Source organism: Ictalurus furcatus, chromosome 8, assembly GCF_023375685.1.
Source record: "Ictalurus furcatus strain D&B chromosome 8, Billie_1.0, whole genome shotgun sequence".
Classification (NCBI taxonomy): Eukaryota; Metazoa; Chordata; class Actinopteri; order Siluriformes; family Ictaluridae; genus Ictalurus; species Ictalurus furcatus.
Window position 1 is genome coordinate 18,852,802 of NC_071262.1, and position 12,271 is coordinate 18,865,072.

The following is a 12,271-nucleotide window of genomic DNA, read 5'->3' on the forward strand; positions in this document are numbered from 1 at the left end:
TAATGTATGCAACGGTAGTGTAGTTTAGCAGCATGGCCACATGTTCGTTCCCTGGCAGCTCCAGAAGATGCACGGGCTGCTTCTGCTCGGTTTGCCAGCGTTTGCACTGCACGGCGCTCCTCAAGTTCACTGTGCCATCTCCGTCACCATTCACCACCGTGGGCTCGCCGTTTGGGAACGTGCTGTAGTAGTAACTCTCCTCCGTGGCAATGCCTGTCCCGTACAGACAGTGCACCGGAACGCCGGGGGCCTGCAGGGCCTGCACCAGAGGCTCCGTATCCTGGCGCATGGCCCAGCCATCCTCGAAGCCGATGTCCTTGAAGAAACGCTCGTAGTCGTTCACGGTGTAGTTGGCGCTAGGTGTGGAGACGAGCGGTACATCATGCGGCCACGTGTGTGCATACGGGAAGAGCCATGGCGTAGACACAGCAGTCCGCTGCTGGGTGCGGATCGTCAGAGGGCTGATCAGCGGAATACGATTATTATCACCTAAACAGGAAGAGCAGGACAGTTAAAGCAAAAGAAACACTACTACTACAACAAACAATATAATTCTCAATCATATTAAACAACTGTGATGTATAACTTGTTATTTCTATTATACTTCTGTTATTTGTAAATATATTGTACAAGTTCAGATTATTTACAAAATAATATTCAGTTACTATGAATACCAAATATTTAAATGAGTAAATGAGGAGATTTAGCACTTAAGGTTTCACTATTTATTTAATAAATTCCTTCAAAAACATTGACCATTGTGTCACTGTCCTCATTGTTGGGTCACTGCTTCATTGCTATCGTTGCTTTTGTTTACAGTATTCACTGCTGTATATCGCAAATATGTGATTCACTACCAAAGGTGTTTGTGTCATCTCGTCATCTTGTGGTGATGTCATGAACAGGCAAGCTATAAAGCTGTTTTTTCCCCCCTCTCTAAACACCATGGAACAGAAGTTTCTAGAGATGGTACCCTTTTATAGAGCGCAGTATTAAAGTTGAAACTAACCCGCAGTACTCTAGACACCTTTACCATACAGAAAATGATTTCTTACCACTGGCCATAACGCGCAGTGTCTTGGCCACACCAGCCCACGGAGGGCCCAGGCACACAAATGCCTTGATGTATTTATCCTTCCAGGCCTGTGGCTGCTGGTTGAGGAAGTACAGTGTGTACATGTTGCCCATGCTGTGAGCGATGAGGACCACTGGACCACCGTACGTATGTGTCATGTTCTCAATCATCCCCTGCAGATTCAGAAAGTACTCCTTGTTCTCATCTGTAATAATGAAAATCCCAATTACAGCTTTGTTAATAAAAGAAAAAGTCGAGTCAGGGTGTCCCAAAAGTCTCCATACATAGAGGAAATGAATACTTTTTGCAAAAGGTCTTCCAAAAATTTTCATACCTTATATATATATATAGAAGTTATTCTTTATTTTTAAAATATTCTTTATTTTTATTATTTCTTTCCACATTTTAGAACAATAATAATGTCGTGAAAACTCTGGAGTAACACGAATGGAACTATGGGAATTATGTTGTGATAAAAAATCCAAAATAAATCAGAATAATTTAATATTTTAGCATCTTCAAAGTAGACGCCCTTTTTGCCGAGAATTTCCAGAAATGTATTCTTGGTATCTTCTCAGCCGATTTTTTGAGGAATCCCCCGAGATGCTTTTTAAACAGTATTAAAGGAGTTCCCACCCATGCTGCACACTTATTGGCTGCTTTTCGGAAAAAACACTTTTTGTAAATAAAATTTTAGTTCTCTAATGAAAGAGATGAATATATCGGCACAATGATATTTTTGTCTACAACACCTTCAGATCAAAAAGGTTTTTAAGAGCATAAGAAACATTTCAGTCGAGCGTCTCCAAATTTTTGATCAAGAGAGAAATAAATATAATATAATATAATATAATATAAAAATATATATATATATATATATATATATATATATATTTATTACACACACATTATATATCTCAAACATTTATTTATTTGGCTTAGCTCGCCTTTAAGAATGCCTTCTGAAAAAGAAGAGCTTATTGAAATCATTCTCATGGAAATATTAACATTCAAAAAGACTGGAAGTGGACAACCAAGAAGTGGACATCCACGCACACCCACAGACGAAGGCAGAACCGACGTGCTGCTGGCAAACATAGTCCCCTATGTACGGAGGCTTTTGGGTCACCTTGTATATCTCGTGTTCATTATTTATGCCATAAAGATATGGGATTGTAATTTATTCATTCGTGCATCTTCAGTCAGTGCTTTCTCTCGGTCGGTGTTGCGTGCTTCCGGGGCCTATCCCAGGAACGGGAACAATGGATGTATGCCGGAAACTCTGCACAGGCAGTAATTTGAGCTCACAATCGAACCAGAGTCCCTGGAGCTATGAGGCAGCAACACTACCTGCTGCACCACTGTTCCTCCCCAAAAGAATATCTACATCTACATCTTATCTACATCTATATTATTTTGATGGCAAAATATTCAACAAAAAATAAACATTAAATACTTGGCCAGGTCTAGAAAGTGGTCCTTTCCATGGTTTTTCCAGACCTGCACAAGAACCACACAGTGCTGCGACAGTGCAAAACCACTTGGAGGCAATTTTACAATTCCATCATAAACACTTTAATGGTTCGTATCCAGTAATGGTTCTTGGTATTGGGTAGATTTACTAGATTTATTTATAATTAAACACAACTGTCAATGAGAATAAGAAACGTTTTGGTCATTTTGGGGACCAATTCAGATTTTAATTCTGCCAGGGACTATAATTATACCCAAGATGCTCTGCAGTTCTTAACCACAGGGCATCATGAAGATGAGCCAAAAGAATAAATCTTACTCACTGGGAGCCTTTCTCCAGTCATAAGGTGCCCCTTTGACATCTCCGTCTCTGGTGTAACCCCAATCCACCATGGCTTGCACTATATTGAAGAAGTACCTTCCTGTAATGGATAAAAAAACAAACAAAAAACACAAGCATGAGGACGACTGTGGACAGGTTCTCAGCACAGACTGGTGCATTTGTTCTTAGGTTTCATGGAGCTTGTTGCAGTGAACTGAAAGGCAACAGTTTCTCTCAGATCCTCTAGACATTTTGCATTTATTTGACAGAGTGTAAGAGAACCAGCAAATAAACAAACCATTTTACTAAAGCACCCTGAAGCTGTTTTTCATGAATTGCTAGTGGGTGCCTGCGCCACTGCTGGAAGTGTAGCTGTTACTCACCCACACTTTGTTTACTCGGGTCGAGGTACTCCAGGACAGACGTGCTGCCAAAGCCAGGCACCTGGATGTACACGCCCGGAGGTGCTTCGGTACTTCGAGTAGTGCGATTGTAGATCAGCCTGATGCACAAAATGAGGCAAATACATATAAAGGACTTGCCTATTATGTGTACAAACAGTTAGCACACAAGAAATATGCACTAAATGCGTATAAAACAAACATATGCATAAGCGCTATATATTTAAAAATAAAATCATCATCATACCAAAAAGATTGTGCTACCACTTATAAAGGGAAGGTATTCGCTTATAGTAGTAGTTCTAGGGTGCCAATCTGTAGGGGTTCTCTCTAAAGTGATTCAGTTGTGTACTTATTACCGTTTTCCTTTCCTTTCCTTAGACGATTTAATGCGTCTCCATAAGCAGTGAATGAGAGCATGAGACAAATGCACCATGGCAAAGAAACAAACATGAGTGCACAAAATCGAATCAGTGAAACTTTACACCCTATTTTCAGAAGTGAAAGGAAATCAAATGATTTTTATATATATATATATATATATATATATATATATATATATATATATATATATATTTTTAAAAAAGCAGGAACCAGGTGGCTACTAAACCTCACATTTTTAGCCAGTTGTAGGTATTCAGTTCCTTCTGAGAAACCAAAGCCTGAGCGCAGATATCACGATGAAAGCTTACAACACAACACATCCTGATCTAGCCAGTGAAGTGCAAAAATAACTCTGTGCTTATTTCCACATCTGTGTCTGACATACAGAAGAAACGTGAGAATAGAGTATGAAGTTGCTTGTACAGATGTGAGTCACAGCTTAACAGTGTCTCAGACTTCCCTAAACTACATAAAGTCAAAGACAGACAGACATGCTGATTTGACATCACATGCAAAACTCAGGGTTTAGGAGAATGTCCCGAATTTCCCCAATTGGAGATCAGAAATTCAGAGTTTTAGTCGAATGCAGGATAAATTTACATACAGATGGTCTAAAGTGAGCACATACACACTACACGACCAGAAGTTTGTGGACACCTGACCATCACACCCAAATGTGATTCTTCCCCAAACTGTTGCCATGAACACAAATCTCTACAGCTAAGCTCAAAACATCTAGTGGAAAGCCTTCCCAGAAGAGTGGAGGTTATTAGAACAGGAAAAAGGGACTACATCTGGAATAGGATGTTCAAAAGGCACATATAGGTGTGATACTCGGGTGTCAGCTTTTCATTACACACCCGACCTGAGGTGTATAGACGGTGCAGGTTTGCCTACAAAACTTACCTGTGTTCTAATAATAGTTACCTCATATTATCGATCCAGCAGTCGATGGCCACAGGAACCAACAGCTCCAGGTTCAGCCACAGCGTGAAGTAATCTGTAGTCTTCTTGTAACAGATATAGTGGACGACGCTGGGTTTATCTAGCTTAGCCTCCAGCTGGTTCCCGAGATCGCCTGGAACTGCAGAGCAACAAGACTGAGTGAGATACCCAGTTACAGCCATTCACCGAGAGGAATCCAGCAAGGCTGCTTGTTAACGACACGATTTCTACCATATTTTTGCACAATCACGGACAAGCCTAAGGGTAGCGGTTATAGTCTGTTAATCCTGTTGTTCATTTTCCAACGACAGCATGTCCCAATGTGTTTCATTCCAAAGTTTTATTTATTAAAGAATGGCATGACAGTTAAAAAAAATCTATTTATAGTTATGTTTAATGTTGTGGAACGTCCATGAGCCAAGTTAGTTCCTGTCACACAACCATTCTCTCACCAGCCTCTCTTTTCACCTCTCTATTAAAAGGTAATAAGAATTTTTTAAAAAGAGAAAGAAACCAGGAAGTGCAAAATCTTATGTTCCTGTGGTGGAAAGCTTCACCTCTGACTGTTCCTTCCCTGAACACTAAACATCTCATCACAGAAAACATATCAACAATTACAGTTTTAAATATCAGTTTATATAGAACAAGTCCCTGTATAAGTTGTAGGGCTGGGCGATACAGCTAAAAAATTTAGTACAATATAATGTTTTATATCATTCGGCATTGATAATTATTGATAAATTTGAATCTGTTTTAAACAGCAGTGTACATGTGCAGAGCACTGCGCATGAGCACATCAAATCTCTCGCAGCTCGTTTCTCTGTACTTGCCCGGGGCATGTTTTTTTGGGGTTTTTTTTTTTTTGCAAAGCTTACACACAACAGTATTCTGATGCTGGTCAGACGAAAAGAAACAAAAAAAAACTGCCACACTGGTGAGCGGACACATCCTTTTTTATTCACAATCTCCTCGGCAAGCTCTGAACTCATTTTCGCATGCGAGAGTGTGTTCTGAAGTCACGTGGCGATGACATAATCGAACCCCACAGATACGCAACTTGTTATTGGCTGATTGCTTGTCACACATAGTGCAACCAAACTTCTGTTTACATTTTATCGAGCGTTATACTGAACATTTTTTCTATCGATACCGATAAAGGTGTACCGTTGATAAACACCGATACCGTTTTATTGCCTAGCCCGAATAAGTTGTCTCAATAAAATACAAAAATGAAGACATTAATATAAACCTGTGATTTGCCAGGCAGCAGACGCTACCGTCAGAGCTGCTTGCTATTCTAGAAAATTAATCAGCACTTTCTGAACAAACAGAATCGAGAATTTAACAGTGCTGTGGTGCAAACAGATTTACTGCTCAACTTTGAGTTTCTCTCTCTACACGTGTTCACATCTAAGAACATCAACAAGGAGTCTGATAAGAAGGTTGCCTCGTTATAGATTAAGGGTTAAAAGGGAACGCTACCACTTTAAATTGTGGTCACACACTTCGATTTCACGCTTGAACATCAGGTTATCAGTTCCCTCTGTGTGCTGAGGCAACAGATTTAAAATGAAGCTTTAGGATAAACTCACCCTGACATTAGCACGTGTTCAAACAGTGGCCTATGTGCTCATTGAATGCTAGATAAAGCGTCCAAGATATCCAAGTTGACTTTTGGTTAAAACAACTCATTGAGGTTTAACTTCTGAGCACCGAATCATGCCTTATTGTCAGTGCTGCCCTTTTCTTTATATAACAATAAATAAAATAAATAAATAAATAAAAACCCCTACAAATCTATTTTAAAGCCATTTCCTTATTCTATATTTCAACTCTTGCACACTTCTGTTTTGGGACAATTTACTCTATTACTTACAGGCCTCAGAAAATATTTTATTTATATATATATATATATATATATATATATATATATATATATATATATATATATATATATATATATATATATATATAAACATTTATAATGAAAGAAGGGTAAAATAATTAAGAGTTGGAAGAGTTCTGAAACAGGGCAGCACAATATACAAAAAAACAAAACAAAAAACAATGCAGTTATAGAATAAAACCCCAGGGAAAAAATTGTTGTACAATACCACAATGTGGCCAACAATATAATATGCTGAATTTCAATACTACTACATTTTTATTTAAAAGAGCCAACACCGTGTTGATGAGCATAACTGTTCAAGGGATTCCTACGTGTCACACCACTGCGTTACTGCGTTATTCCTCTGTCAAGGAATAGCAAATTTATCCCTTCATTCATTTTCAGTAATAGCATTATCGTGGTCTGGGTCACCTTGGATCCAGAGCTTATTCTTGCAGGCAAGTTTTTGACAGGGGGTAGGAGACTGAAGAACCTGTACACAGCCCATGTGGACACAATGCTACCTGCTGCACCATTGTGTCGCACCACTGCGTTACTTAAAATGTAGTTTGCATGTTCTCCCCGTGCTTTGGGGTACTCTGGTTTCCTCCCCCAGTCCAAAGACATGCGTTGTAGGCTGACTGGCATCTCGAAATTCGAACGTGTGTGTGATTGTCTCCTTGTACCCGGTCCAGGTTGTGTCCCCGGCCTTGTGCCCTGAGTCCCCCCGGATAGGCTCCAGGCTTCCCTGGACCCTGTGTATTATCAGTGGTACAGAAAATGGATGGATGGATGGTTGGATAACACACTATTGTTCAAAACACAAATACTTGCCCCAGTGTAGCAACCTATGGGTATCAAACCGAGGATCAGATTATCACTAGATCACATCTCGACGATACCACAGCAATGCGTGGTCAGGGACCATGGGCAAAATTGCTCACTCTCCCCTGTCAATCACAGCCACACTAGCCAATCCTGGGCATCTGTGTGCAAATGTATGAAGACAATGGCAGATAGCGCTTGTGTTATGCTGCATGATCAGTAGAAGTTGGGATCATGTGTCTTTGAGGAAGCAGATCCTTCACCCTCCTGTGGTGGTAGAGGTCATATGATGGCTGGTGTGTGTGAATTGGGGGAAATATTTTAAGTTAAATTGCTTTAAGGGCAATTGTCAGACGTAAAATAAATAAGTGAAGAGTTGTACTTATTCATGAGAGTTTATAAATTAGAAATAATCGACATATAGAAAAAATGGAAATAAATGGTACAATGCTAAGGTTCGTTTTGTATGTATTTAAACACGGTCATGAACGTCAAAGGATGCCACAAGTCCCCCCCCCTTTGTATTTCTTATAAACACTGACACCAAAATGATTTAAATATCCATATTCCTGTCAGTAACCGTACTGTTTGTGACCGTAATAAACCTATCGAGTTGTAGATTGTTTTCTTAACGTTATTTATCAATTGTTGTAACATCTTCTACCTCTTATCTGCTCTGTGATTCCGTGTTTCGCTTTCATTTTTTAACATTTAAGTTCTCTCCTTATATGTAGCATTTGTTGTGCGTCTAATTTTGAATCTAATATGTAAAAGACTTGCTCTAGTCCAGTATGTATTGTTATTAATAAACTCTACATTGTGCAACAGTAGTGAGAAGGTGCTTTTCCTGTCTCCCTCATGTGACTGGATGTCATATGAATCTCCACACAAACAAGGCAACACGAGGAAAAACTGAACTCTGAACATCTTTTTTTCCCTCAATTACATGATGTCTAGGTCACACAGTCCATGTTTAAACCGGTGAAATTGGGTTAGTTTGTAGTTATGGATAGATTAAAACACTCAAACACAAACACAAACTCTCACTAGACTAAGACAGCTGTTTTAGCTGCAAATGTCATGCTAATATTACTATTTTCTACTATTTCGTGACTGAATCTAGCTGGCTGGACTTTGACAAGGGGTCACAGGTAGTTTTTTTTGTTGTTGTCTTGTTTGCAAACTATATTTCACTAAACGTTTAGCTACATGTGACATTTTCGCCACCACCTGCCCCGTCACACGCTACTAAAATAAACAAGTCAACAAGTCGTAAACAAAGACGGATAGGACCTTTAAGATCTGTGCCGTGTCATGAATAAATACCTGGTTTGTAAATGCATCAACTTACTCAGTACCACAGGAGGTCGGTCCGAGCAGGGCTTCCCATCGGGACATTTTAAACTTCGGCACTGGGCGAATGAAGCTAAAAACAACAACAACAACAAGACGAAGAAGCCGAGCTGGCTCAAACAAACCATCTTCCAACGAATCATTTCTCGGTTACACAGAAAAAAACAACACCTCTGCGTCAGTGACTAAATCGTTCTGCACCAAAATAAAGCCATTGTGAAAGATGAACAAACTAACAAGCTGCTAGCAAGGTATGAAACTAGTTTACAATGAACGAAAAACAGGACAGACTCGCCTCAAGAGCGCTGTCGAAGTATTTAACGCCGAACTCAGGCTGTGGTAACGCTGGCAGATGGCATCGATTCCAGTGGGCGGGGCTATGAGATAGAGGGCTCGATTAATATTTAGCCGACATTTATTCACTTAGCAGCAGATTCTTTTTTGCTGTGAAGTGGTTTAAAGGTGAAGCAGAGATAATAAGCACGGACAGTGCTATTTAACACTGAGATTCCAACAGCTCAGCAGAAACAAGTGTAGGATATTCATTTATACCACAGCGTAGATGAATGCTGTAACATTACACAGGGTGTCCTGAAAGTCTCCATGCATAGAGGAAATTAACACTTTTTAGCAAAATGTCTTCCAAAATTTTTCCTGGGAAGTGTTGCAGACCAACCAAGAAATGGACGTCCACGAACATCCACTGAAGAAGGCACAACCGAACTGAATTATTTTATCAGTGCAAGTCTGTTATAAGATTAGTCAGGACTCGGTTGGGTTTCTGTGTGTAGAGTATTGGGACTCTGTGTTTAGATGCTGGTGAGCAGGGTGATGGGAAACGGAGGGATGTGAACCCCTTACTGGGCAAACAATTCACACCTCTACACAATAACACTGGAATAGAGATAAAATGGACAGCACAAGTAATGCTTTTTTGATAGTAAAACACCATGTACAACTTCCACAATACAATCAGACAATTTAAACCTAGTAGGTTATGTGAGAAAAGAAATACTTGTGTAAAAACAGGAAATTCTTAAAGCCCTGAGTGATACTTTCATATGAGTCATTAACCGCTACTGTGGAGTGTGACATCACAAATAAATTCAATGCTGAACACAGACCCCCCCAACACAGTGACAAATTCCATTTTTTGGCCTCTGGTAAAGAGAGTTAAACACTGTTATTTTTGGCAAATCAATGTTGTTTAGGTAGAATAATGAGTCTTTATTGGGCACATATACATTACAGCACAGTGAAATTCTTTTCTTCGCATACCCCAAGCATGCCAGGAAGTTGGGGTCAGAGTGCAGTGTTAGCCATGATACAGTGCCCCTGGAGCAGAGAGGGTTAAGGGCCTTGCTCAAGGGCCGAATAGTGGCAGCTTGAACCCCAGACCGTCTGATCAGTAACCCAGAGCCTTAACCGCTAAGGCACCACTGCCCCATAATAACACTCTCCACGCCTGCTGTTATACGAACGTAATGTACTTCGGAGGAGAGTGGCACTCTGCTTTCGTGTCATGACATATCACACCCCCCATAGCATGCATTATTTTTGTAAAACCGCATAGTCTGTCATTTGTTATTCCTTACTTATCCATTCATCTTTAGTAAGCATAGGGTTGCAGTGGATCTAGTGCCTATCCCTGGAACATGAGGCTGGAAAACATCACAAGTCACCATGCACACACACACATCCACACACTCATTCATACCCAGGGGAAATTTTGCATAGCCAGTCAGGTGGGATCAAACCAAAGAACCTGGAGGAAACCCACACAGACATTTTGGAGAACAGTAACCCGAGCTTGGGATCAAAAAGAGTGAAACAGGGATCCTGGAGCACTGACAGAAAGGACTACCACACCACCTTTTACAAGTTGAGTTTAAAGGTTTGCATATATTGAAAAGAGAAAATAAGAACATATGTGAGTTACGTTTCACATGTGTTTCTTCATCACAAGTAACAAACATGGTTTAAAAAAAAAGTGTTTGGAGAGGAGGGAAAGATTACTTCTGCACAACACCTCCTAGTGGCTTTACTTATTAATATAGTGTCATGATTGATTTTTGTTATTAATATTAGCTAAATCTATTCTTAAAAAATCATATCTTATTTAAATAACTACAGTTTAATCTCATAACCAACAATATCTTTAAACATAATTTTTTAAAAGCATTTTTTGTTACAAGGTAATATTAAAGTTAAAGCAATTACAGCATTACTATGATGCCGCATTTGAATTATAATTATGAATAGTTCTGGTTAGAGGGGAGTGATAGCAAAGCATGTTTATATCAAATATACTAAAGGTGATTTGAAGTGTTTAACATATTTAAGAATCTTTTGAATTACCAGCACATTCTTAGTATAATATACCCTCTGCAAAGTCATCTTAACTGTTCATATTATAGTAAAAATCTTTAATCATATGAGCAGAATATGGTGCCATGAGCAGAATATAAAACTTTGATATATTTTTATACTCTCCCCATTTCTGTGAAGGCTGTGGGAAAAAAGTTAAATAAAGGTTATTTAGAACAAAACTCTTTCACAAACCCCAGCATATAAAAGGCACTAGTAATCATATAGTCTCAAATAGTCACAATATGTTCCACAGATAAAGGTAAAGGAATTATTACCTAAAGCACAATATTTGAAAATGCATATAATAAAACTTAAATATAAAATAAGACTTCCAAGAAAATGGTAAAATTTTGCATATGTAGTTAATGCACAAATAAACATGATTCATTCACTGGTACATTTTCTTTTTTAAGTATTGAGAAACTGGCACAAGGGCTGTGTGATGTAACATAATATAATGAGTCATGTGATGTAGAGTTGTGGTGCAAGTATGTAGTCTTTTTTCATGCTCTTGTAGCTGGCATACTGATACTTTACTACTGTTGTCCAGTAATTCAAAAGATCTGGTGTACAATTGCATTCTAACTTAGATTAATTTGACTGAATTACTTTTAAAACCATTCAATATAATGTTAATGGAAAGGACATGGCGATTAGCCTGCTAAAAGAGAACAGTCAGTATGACAAGCCTTATAAAAGAAATAATAATGCAGAAGAATGTTTAATAAAGGTCTTCAGGATTGGTCTGTATTACACTGTATTGAGCTTGTAAATAAATTAAATAAAAAATATAATTCCAGTGAATTTCGTGTTTAGTATAATTGTGTTATCATTGTGTATCAAACGCTGGTTGGGCATCAGTGAATCTTCTTTATTCACCATGACTAAGGAACATACCGTGTACTTAGGAAAAAATTATCATCCTGCCTCACTTTAATGCTGTGCAGTTCCATGTGTAACAAATATATATAACAAAATGTATCTCGTGAGATTTTTTTTAGCCATGACAGAGTTCACACAGTTCACACAGACTGGTGCAAAAAAAACAAAAAAAAAAACCCAAAAAACATCCAGTGAGCACTAGTTCTGCAGGCGGAAAGGCCTTGTTGATGAGAGAGGTGTGACGAGAGAATGGCTAGACTGGCAGAGCTAACATTAAGGCAACTCTAACAACTACTCTTTACACCAGAGCTAGGCAGAAAAGCATATCAGAAATGCCCAACAGGTCAAACCTT

The 12,271-nt window shown here is 38.9% G+C and overlaps 1 protein-coding gene across 1 annotated transcript in view; it reads right to left on the minus strand.

The window, feature by feature from the left end:
* Positions 1-9,106, minus strand: part of pla2g15 (phospholipase A2, group XV) — a 10,880-nt gene extending 1,774 nt beyond the window's left edge. The window contains exons 1-6 of the mRNA XM_053631297.1: positions 8,665-9,106; positions 4,583-4,739; positions 3,254-3,372; positions 2,872-2,970; positions 1,056-1,280; positions 1-489 (exon numbers count right to left, since the gene is read on the minus strand). The exon at positions 1-489 is cut by the window's left edge and continues 1,774 nt beyond it. Of these exons, the coding sequence (XP_053487272.1) occupies positions 1-489; positions 1,056-1,280; positions 2,872-2,970; positions 3,254-3,372; positions 4,583-4,739; positions 8,665-8,809 (1,234 nt within the window). The 5' untranslated portion in view covers positions 8,810-9,106. The remainder of the gene's footprint in view (positions 490-1,055; positions 1,281-2,871; positions 2,971-3,253; positions 3,373-4,582; positions 4,740-8,664) is intronic.
* Positions 9,107-12,271: the final 3,165 nt, after the last annotated feature.